Genomic DNA, 10672 nt, shown 5'->3' with positions numbered 1-10672 from the left:
ACACGAGCCTAGACTACAAGTTATAAGGCTTCTTAGCACATGAGCCTAAATTATATTTCACGAAACTCCCCAAATTTGAACTAAATCTTTAAGACGTAAAGCTCTCAAAATTAAAATAAAATCTTCAAGTTGTAATGCTATTAATTTCGAGCAAGGTGTTCAAGTCGCAAACCTCTTCAAATTTGATCAAAGGCTCAAGTCAAAATCTCTTCAAAGTAGAGCAAAGGCTTCAAGTTGCAAAGCTTTTTAAATTCGAGCCAAAGTTCAAGTTGCAAAGCTCTTCAACATTCAGCTAAATCTTCAAGTCACGAAGCTCTTAAAATTTGTGTTAAATCTTCAAATTACTACGCTCCTGAATGCACGATCCTAAACTGTATGCTGCTATGCTCCCTAACACAAGAACATAAATTGCATGTTACTCGTTGCCCGCAAGAGTATAAACTATGTACAAATCAAAACAATAAATGTCCGGTAGGATGAAAACCTCAAATGAGGCAGCCTAGGCAAAAGTTAAGACACAAAAAAAATTACCCATTCTGAAATACGGTATGACTTGATCTTCTTCATCGAGGTACGTAGGCAACTTAGAGTTTCATTCTAAATTTAGTCGCATGAGTTCCAAAGATATATATTGCCTCAATCATTGTTCGAATGAAGCATGATGGAATATAATCCACTTGATTGGGACTTAAAAAAATGATCGGCTTACGTGTATTCTTTCATTAAACTTTCTACCTTATCAAAGATTGATGGTTCAATGGGGGTAAGCCTCTGTAGAAAATTGGCATCTCTAATGGATGGGTGTAGTCTTTTAGTAAAAGGTCAAATCTTTAAGTTGATGTCTTTAATGCCAAGTTAAGTTGAATTCATCTTGGCTGCTACGCCTTCAGTTTGAAGTATTCTAAGTCTATCAAGACTTTAAGTCTGCCGGTTTTCAAGCTCGCCGGTATTCTACTTGAAATGTTTAAGCCCTCTAAGTCTTCGAGTTGAAGTCTCAGTTTTTCATGTTGAAGATTGCAAGTCCTCATGTCTTTAAGTTGAAGTATTCAAGCATTTGTCGGTCTTCAAGTTGAAGTATTTAAGCCCTATAAGTCATCGAACTGAAGTCTTCGAATTGAAGGATCAAGTCTTTCGGCCTTCATATTCACTGGTATTCAAGTTGAAGTATTCAAGCCTTCTATGTCTTCAAGTTGATGTTTTCAAGTCTGCTAATTTTCAAGTTGAAGTTTAATAGCTCAGCTTTCTTCGAGATAAAGCATCGAAGTTTGCCAAGTGTTTCAAGTCGAAGCCGGCAAGTCCACTAAGACTTCGGGTTGAAGCCTTTTAATTTTCCAATCGTAAGGTGGACATTTAAGTGCCTTTTCACCTTAAGTTGGCCCCTTTGGCGGATTTGTCCTTAAAAGGAACTATAAATTTTTCAATCATAAGGTGGACGTTTAAGTCCCTTTGCACTTTAAGTTGGCCTCTTCGCGTGGTTGCCCTTAACAAGATCTGTAATTTTCTACGCTAAAAATAAGAAAGTTAAGTTTCTTTGCACTTTAAGCCAGTCTTGTTGCAAGTTGATCTTCCTATATTGTGATGTAAATTTGTCCGTCTATATTGTGATGTTGATTTTTCCGTCTATATGGTGATGTGGATTTATCCATCAATATGGCGATGCAGAATTGTCGTCTATGTATTGTGATGTATCTGTCCTTCTATATGTTGTGAGGGATTTCTATATGTTGTTGTCGATTTGATCATTTATATGCCATCATGGATTTATCCTTTTACGGGACGTTATAAAATTATTCGTCAACACAGCACTCGACGACTTTTATTTTCTTCGCCCAAAAAAAGGGGAAAAAAAGAAGACGACGAAAACCTAGAAGAAGAAAGAAGTCTTACCTGTCAACTACGAATTAAAGTGACAAGCAAATACTATGAAGTGATGTTGACAAAGGCCATGCATGAGCTATATATAGATGTCTCGAGGTGGCTATTAGGAAGTTACTTTTCGGCGTGGGAACAAGTGCTAGGCGGCGGCAACAATTTGAATCCAACATGGACTTGGATGACTGTTAGACTTCAAAAGGGATTCAAACAGGAACGATTAGCTCCAAGTCTATACGAAAAACACGGCATCCAATTTAATAGGGAACAACAAATTAAGGGAATGTCTCCAATTCCTACGTGTACTATGATGAAGAAATTGTGTGCTGTGACTTCAGTAATAATTGTAATGAGATTTTTCTTTTTGAAAAGTGCTATAAAGTTATCTTACACTTTAACGTGTAGTAAGAAGGAAAAAAGGCATACACGTCATCATTATCTTAGGTGAATCACATGTAGCATTCAATACTCCAATCCATGAAGATCATTATTTAATAAGCCAATCACAAACATTTTCATGGTCCTGGGGACTAATCCTTAATTTCTGAAAAACGGAAGAAGTGTTTTCTTACCATTACTTCAAACCTACTCCTCAAAAGTAAAATAACGTGACAAGTATTGAAGTAGGGGCACTTGTTTGCGTTTAAATTTTATTGAATTGAATTTAAATCGATAAAATAACATGGACTATATTTTAATATATTAATCTAAATAATTATTTTGGGCTATTATATTTGGATTAATTATATGAGTCAAATATAATTGGGCTACAAATAATGAGCCTACTGCATCAGGCCCAAGATATCATCTACCTAGAGGCCCAGTTTGGTGTCACGCGCAAAATGATGTGGCACGCCAAATCAAACGAAAGAATCAATAAGAATCAAAGTGACAATGCATGCAAAGTCACGTTAAAAGGCCAATGAAACAGCCTCACAAAAACGCTCTCTAGGTCAGGCGATTGGCGACTAAGAGAAGACTATATGCGGCTGCCATCGCGAGCTTTCCATGGACACTCGGGCCGGCGGCCAGCTTGTTTCCATGGCTGGTCAACCTTCTCAAACCACCAAATAATCCAGCCCTCCAGCCAATACAATTCGCTGCCAACCCTAATCCACCACTGGATTTCTCCAACATATTTAAACCTACTTCATTAAATACATCCATGCAGCCTACATTAAACCAAAAACTTACTGTCTCATTGATTCCTATTAACCCGTTTCCTTTCTACATGGAGAACCATTGATCCAATGGATGAACACAGAATTCAAGCATATGAATAGCATTGAAAATCTTGATTTTGTAGTTGTTGGAAAATTTTCTTATGGGTGGCCATTCAAGAGTTTCGTAAACTAATTCGAACTCAATGTGGGATTAAAGGTGAAGCTCAAATTGGACTACTTTGTTTTAGACATGCTTTAATTTGGTGTACTTTATTGGAGGATTATGTGAATTTGATGTCAAGAGGTGCATAATACATTAAAGCTAGGGATGGATATGAATATCAAATGAGGCCTTTAAAGTATGATGTATGGTTTAATCCTGACCAGGAAACTTTTATAGCTATGGCGCGGATTTCTTTTCCAACTCTCCCTCCTACTTTCTTTGTGAAAGAATCACTTTTTTCACTTGCCTCAGCGGTGGGGAAACTCCTACATGTAGATTTGGCTACAAAGAATAAGACAAGGCCTAGTTTTGCACGTGTTAAAGTGTAAATAGATCTCTTGGCTAAGTTGCGCAAGAGAGTACAAATTCAGATGGTCGATGAGGCAACAGGAGTTGTGAGATCAAAGTGGATAAAAATACAATATGACTACATGCCTAAGTATTGCAAGGAATGTAGGTTACAAGGTCACTGTGAAACTGATTGTAGGGTACTGCACCTAGAATTGATTCCAGTTGTGGACCAAGAATAAACTGTAGATGGTGACAATAAACAGACAAAACTGAACAACATATCTCCTCCTGTTAAAAATCTAACTAGTGGTATTGTAGTTGGCTACCGTAAAGGTAGATGGCAAGAAGTATGAGACAACATATCAAAAAAGAGTACTGAGGCTAAGGACAGGGAAGCGAAGGACAAGGAAGTAACCGGCAAAGGAGGTAACAAGATTGAGCAAAATGCAATAGTTTCAGTGCAAACAACTAACAAGTTTGCATTATTGGAAGATGGGGAAATAGAAGAAGCTATGCGTGTGAAGAAGGAGGCGTGGGAAAAAGTTGTGAATGACGAGAATATGGAAGGGAGTAAAGTCTCAAGTACTTATCCAATTGGTAAAGCAACACCAAAGAAAAATGGGATGAAAAGCATGGGTAAAGAAAACATCCCCAATCCTACTGTACATGGGATTGAGGAAATTAATAGGAAGGAGTCCACAATCGAATGGTTCAATAGGAGATTTGGAACAAATAATGATGAATTTAGGGAACTTAATATTATTGGAAACACTTTGTATCAAGATGTATCCTCTCAATGTATTGATGAGTCTACAAAGAACAATGTGACCATCAATAAAGCAGTTTCTGACAAGTCTCGGTGGAGTGAGGAGGTGGAAAACATGGAGAATAATAATGTTGAACACAACGGAGAGAACATTCCTCAAGGAGAAGGATAGGTGAACAAAGGTGGTGCCCTACAAGCTACAGTAAACCCTAGTGTTCAAATCACTAGGGTTGAAGACTGTCAGGAAATAACTGAGCTGCATAATTTTACACCAGCCGAAGCCAATCATGGACCACAAACACAGGTGAAATTTAATGGGGATCAGGCATTGAAGGTTCAGCTAAGAAGAAATTCAATGGAATAGTAAACCCTAGTGGTACTGTTTAATCATCTGCTAATTCTGGAGATCGTTTAAGGAAGTTTCAGGTGATGGGCACTTGGATATTGTTCCTATTGAGGTGATATGTGATACAGTTGGGTTAAACAACCAAACAGTTTAAGGCAAGGGTGCAGAAATCAATGGAACAGTAGTTCCTGCGAGGGCAGATACAGTAAACCCTAGTCTAGGGTCTCAAAGCAAGCCGAGGAGCAGTAGCAGCTATGGAGAAACATCACAAGATATTAAAGAAGGCTACTGAGCAGACTCAAGATCAAATTGAAAATAATACAAAGACCTATGATCCAGAAAAAGGAGGCAACATGGCAACTCAAATTGTGGAGTTTGCAATGGATGACCCTAATATTCTAGCTAGGAAAACTTTTAGCGTTACAAGTGGAATTATGGCAAAGGGCATTCTCATTAATCAAAGAGGCCAAAGGAGTTGGGCATGGTAGCAAAGAACCATGAACCAAAGCCTTTGGCTCTTCAGATTGTCAATGAGGGACAAACTAAACAAGAGGAGCTTGTTGAGGATGCAGATGAGGAATCGATAGCAGCCAATTTCCAACAAATAGCTAAGCAGGGAGAATTATCACCGAGGAGCATAGACAAGAAGAAATAAGGTGGTAAGCCAGCTAGAAAACACAAAGAAAATTATGTGCCTGTGAGGGTACAACCAAAGCGGAGTGGTCTCTCTAATTCCAAATAATGTCAATAGATAATGTCATAATTTGGAATGCGAGGTCCATGAACACTCAAAAAGCTTTTCAAAGATTAATTAATCTCCATAGAAAGCACAATTTTTATCTGATTGGGTTGATGGAGCCTTGGCAAGACATAAATCAACTTGAGATATATAGAAGAAGTTTAGTCATAGAAATTGTTGTTGCTAATGTGAATGGATAAATATGGGCTTTCATAGATGAAGATATTGATGTAGCGGTGTTGTTGGACATGGAACGACAATTGACTCTTAAATGTTTCATAGACTACTGGTTAAAGATTTGATAGTGACACTAGTGTATGCTAAATTTACTGCTTTAGAAAAAATTGAACTGTGGGAGTCACTATATTATTTAGCTTCAGACATGATGATTCCTTGGCTAGTAGGAGGGGATTTTAATGTCATTTTATCTGGAAAAGAGAAGTATGGTAGATAGCCAGTATACATCAATGAAGTAGCAGACTTTGCACATTGTATTGATACTTGTGCATTGTATGATCTTGGCTTCAAATGCAGCTTGTATACATGGTGAAATGATAAATCAGATGATGCATGTATCTTTAAAATGTTGGATAGACATATAGTTAACCAGCAGTTTCAAGATATGTTTCCAGCATTAGAAGTCGAGCACCTCATCAAATATGGCTCAGATCATGCCCTTTTGGTATAGTCTTGCAATGTTAATAGAGTAAAGGTGAAGAAGTCCTTTAAGTTCTTAAATTTATGGGTTGAAAACTCATCATTTATGGAGGTGGTAAGAGAGAACTGGAAGGAAGATGTGGTGGGCAGTCCTTTTGTTATCTTACAGAAAAAACTCAAGAGAGTGAAGAAGGCTTTGGCATCTTGGAGTAGGGAGACTTTTGGTGATATCTTCAAGCAAATTGCTTCACTAGAGGATGTTATCAAGGTGCATGAAGTGGAGTTTGAACTCAATCCTAATGCTCAAAATAGGGCTAAGCTTCATAGAGTTCAAGCAGACCTCACGAGATATCTACATCTAGAAGAGGAGTTTTGGAGGCAGAAAACTGGGCTGCAATGGTTTAAAGATGGTGATAGAAATACTAAGTATTTTCATACTCATATTAATGGTAAGAGGAAGAGGCTGCAAGTATCTAGAATTCTAGATAGCAATGGGAATTGGCTAGAATCACAAGAGGGGGCAGTGGAGTTCTTTCAAACTCAGTTCACAGAAGAAAATGTTCCAACAAATATTGATATTGTGAACCATATTCCTAAATTGGTTTCTAAAGAGCAGAATGAGAAGCCGTGAGCAGAGCCTACGATGGAAGAGGTAAAATAGGAAAATTTTGGCTTGAATGGAAATAGTGCTAGTGGTACATATGGCTTTACTGGCCAGTTCTACCACTCTTATTGGGATATAATTTGTGATGATGTTCTTGACATGGTCAGAGCTTTCTTTTGTGGAGCAGAATTATGAAAATTCATTACTCATACCAACTTAGTGCTACTACCAAAGAAGAAGAATGTGGCCACTCATTTAGACATGAGGCCTATTAGTTTGAGAAACTTTTCAAACAAGATCATCTCTAGGGTGCTTCATGAAAGACTAGTGGATCGTCTACCTACTCTAATCTCACCAAATCAGGTAGGGTTTGTGAAAGGGAGGAGTATTATGGAGACATCTTATTGACTCAAGAGATTGTTTCTGACATAAAGAAGAGGAGCAAACCTTCCAATGTGGTGATCGAACTTGACATGGAAAAAGGTTTATGACAACCTATCATGGTTATTCTTGACAAAAGTGCTTAGGCAGATGGGATTTGATGAGAAGATCATTGACATGGTGTACAAGTTGGTTTTTAATAACTGGTATTAAGTTCTGTTGAATGGACAGGCCACTGGATTCTTCAAATCTATAAGGGGTGTTAAGAAATGTAATCCCTTATCTCCAACCTTGTTTATTCTAGCAGCCGGGGTACTAGGGAGAGCATTACATGCCTTGTATGATAATCCATATTTTAATGCTTGTGTAATGCCAAAATGGAGCCAAAACATCAATTACCTATGCTATGCAGATGATACTATTATATTTAGTTCATCACACTATGGGGCAATACAATTGATTATGAATGTTCGGGAGGAGTATGAAAATGCATCTGGACAAAAGGTGAATAAGGAGAAATCATCATTCTATATGCATGAAAAGGAAACTTACCATGAAGCTAATATTGTGCATTTAATCACAGAGTTTCAATGGTATCCCTTTGTATAGTAGAAGAAAATCTATAAGGACATCATCTTTAAAGTGCAAAATTAGGCTTCATTCTTGGAAAGGAAAGCTATTGTCCATTGGTGGAAGGGCAATATTGATAGCACATGTGCTTGAAAGTATGCCTATACATCTCTTATCTGCAGTCAATCCTCTAAAACATGTTATAACACAATTACATAAGATGTTTGCAAAGTTTTATTGGAGTAACTCTGAGAACGGTAAGGCAAGACAATGGGCATCATTTGATACTTTATATTTACCAAAAGAGGAAGGAGGTGTTGGCTTTAGATCTCTGTATGATGTTTCAAAAGCACTGTTTGGGAAACTATGATGGAATTTCAGAACTAAGAAGACATTATGGACAATATTTATGAGGAATAAATACTGCAAGAAGATACATTAAGTACTTGTGCCTTGGAAATATGGATCACAAGCGTGGAAGAAAATGCTACAAATGAGAGATATCATCGAGCATCAAATATGGTGGCAGTTAAAGAGTGGCAATACCTACTTCTGGTATGATAATTCTGCAGGTTTAGGGTCTTTATACCATGCCTAAGGACCCAATCATATGTGTGATGAATCTATTAAAAATGTTCATGAACTTACTGAGGACGGACAATGGAATGTTGATATGCTGAGGGACTTATTACCTGATGAACTTTTTGAGCACATAATAGAAACCATTCAGCCACCTGCACTCTCTAATATACAAGACAAACCATGGTGAAAACTTGAACCCAAAGGAAAGTTTACTATGAAATCAACCTGGAAATATGTAAGAAAGAGAAAGCAGGAGAACAAGTTGCACAAGTCATTTGGGTGAAGGGGTTCCATTTAAGATATATTTCTTTATGTGGAGATTATGGAAGGCTAAGTTACCATTAGAAACATATTCAGAAGGTGGGGATATGTGGTTACATCAAGGTGTTGGTGCTGTAACATCCGTACATAAGAAACTCTTACACATGTGTTCTTTATATCTCCAATGGCCAGATTCATCTAGAAATACTTCAGTTTATTAGCAGGTATTTATATTGATGGGAGACTACTGATCCAAGTTATAAATGAGTGTTAGAAAGGCCAGCTAATACAGGCCTGAAGGTGGTTTACCAAGCTATGCCATCACTGATTATTTGGCATTTGTGGAAGAGAAGGAATGCTTGAATGCATGAAAGAGTAGTATCCATTAACAGGGTGATCTATGAAGTGTCCAGATCCATACATATGTTGATGAATATTAGAAGACCTGTATTCTCAGGGGTCAGTGCTAGCTGGCCAGACTTACATGATAAACTGATGGCTCATACACCAAAGTTTAAGTACACTAAAGTGTGGTGGTATCTGCCTCCTACAGGGTGGGTAAAGTGTAACACAGATGGAGCATGAAGAGGAAATAGTAGAGCTTCATATGCTTTCTGTATTAGAGATGGAATTGGTGACTTACTATATGCACAGGCAGAGGAAATTAATGATGCCACCAACAATGTTGCTGAAGCAAAAGCGATCCTGGAAGCTCTAAGGTACATAGTACAATCACAGATACCTCCTGGTGTCACTGAGACAGATTCATTATTGATGAAGAGCATGTTGGATGAAGTATGCAAACCTCCATGGCATATTGTGGGGCAAGTGGAAAGAAATTCTTAATCTTATGTCTAGGTATGTAGCGGCAGTAACTCATGTGCTTAGGGAAGAGAATAAGCTCGCAGATCACTTGGCAAACTTAACTTTAGAGTTGAATGCTCATATTCGGGCTGAACCATTTTGTTATTTGGATACTCCTGGGAGGAAAATATTGAACAGTGATAAGATGCAAGTCCCATACATTAGAATAAGGAGGTTTAAACCCAATCATTCATGATGATACCTAAAGAAGATGCGGTGTGTTGGAGAGTGTGGTGGGGAGCCTAGATAGTAAGGTTACTGGGCAGGCGTCAAGGTGCATCAGAACATGGAGTTGAACACCATGAACATCATAAACCTCCTACTCAAATATGTAAGGAGGGGAGTAAGAAGTCTTTTTTCACTAACGATAGCTTCGTTTTTGCAGGTACAAGTGATAGGGTTGTTCTATATGTATTGGCCAAACTTATTAGGGTGGTATTAGTGTCTTTGATACTCAGTCCCTATAGGTGTAACCAATACATGGCTCAACTCAATACAACACAGAAAAGAATAATTATGAAGGCTTATAGGTGGCATGCAATCTGTGTGAGCAACTTAAAGAAAGCGACTGGGAAGATATGGATATTAACATGGTATGTCCACTGCTTCTGCTTCCTTTTGAAGATTAGATATGCCAACAACAGTAAGGATCATAGGCAGGAAGGACCGTCTACTACGTCTCTGAAGTATAGAATGCCTGGTTCCATACACCATGAGATGTGGTCTTGGTGAAAATTTACGGGTCATGGGAGGTCAAAGCGGAAGAAATGTCAATGACATACAGATTATATGAGGGATCAAGAAGCTATAGCTGACTGGATTGTCCGTATGTGCGCAAGGCTACTACGAGATTTGTGCAAACGAAATCACAAGCTCAAGGCCTTATTTTCGTGTGGTTTTGCTGGTATTTTGGTCATGTCACATGCTGAGCATCAACTGGTGCAGGATCTCGAACCTACCCTACCATGCTATATAGGTCTTGTGGGTTTGATATCGGATAAATAATTAGTAGCACATTTTATACTATCACAATTGAGTTCATTACTTAATTATGGTAATAGGATTGATGCACACTCTTGTTTTACTCTTCTGTACTTGGTTAGACATGGATAAAATTTTATTTGGATTTTGTTATTATTAATAAAAAATAACACTAGTCACTAAGCTTAGTGGGATATTCTCCCAAAAAAATAAATTCACGCCACGTGTGCCAGTGACATGTTCTGGCCATTCAAATACAGTTTTGTCACACTTCAATTTGATTGGTCGGAAAAAGTTTATTCTTATCATAACTCTTCCCTTCCACAACTATAAATAGAGGCCTTCATAACTCATGAAAGGAACCAGGAGTTA

At 37.9% G+C, this 10672-nt stretch overlaps 1 protein-coding gene across 1 annotated transcript; it reads left to right on the top strand.

Annotated features, from left to right (window-relative positions):
* Positions 1–6700: 6700 nt before the first annotated feature.
* Positions 6701–7982, top strand: LOC142175937 (uncharacterized). Its single transcript, XM_075242948.1, has 3 exons — positions 6701–6709; positions 7274–7546; positions 7626–7982. Exons 1-3 carry the CDS (start codon positions 6701–6703, stop codon positions 7980–7982), a joined length of 639 nt encoding a protein of 212 aa, XP_075099049.1.
* Positions 7983–10672: the final 2690 nt, after the last annotated feature.

Source organism: Nicotiana tabacum, chromosome 3 (genome assembly GCF_000715075.1).
Source record: "Nicotiana tabacum cultivar K326 chromosome 3, ASM71507v2, whole genome shotgun sequence".
Taxonomy (NCBI): domain Eukaryota; kingdom Viridiplantae; phylum Streptophyta; class Magnoliopsida; order Solanales; family Solanaceae; genus Nicotiana; species Nicotiana tabacum.
The sequence above is the reverse complement of the archived record's forward strand: the minus strand, read 5'-3'. Positions and strand labels throughout refer to the sequence as shown.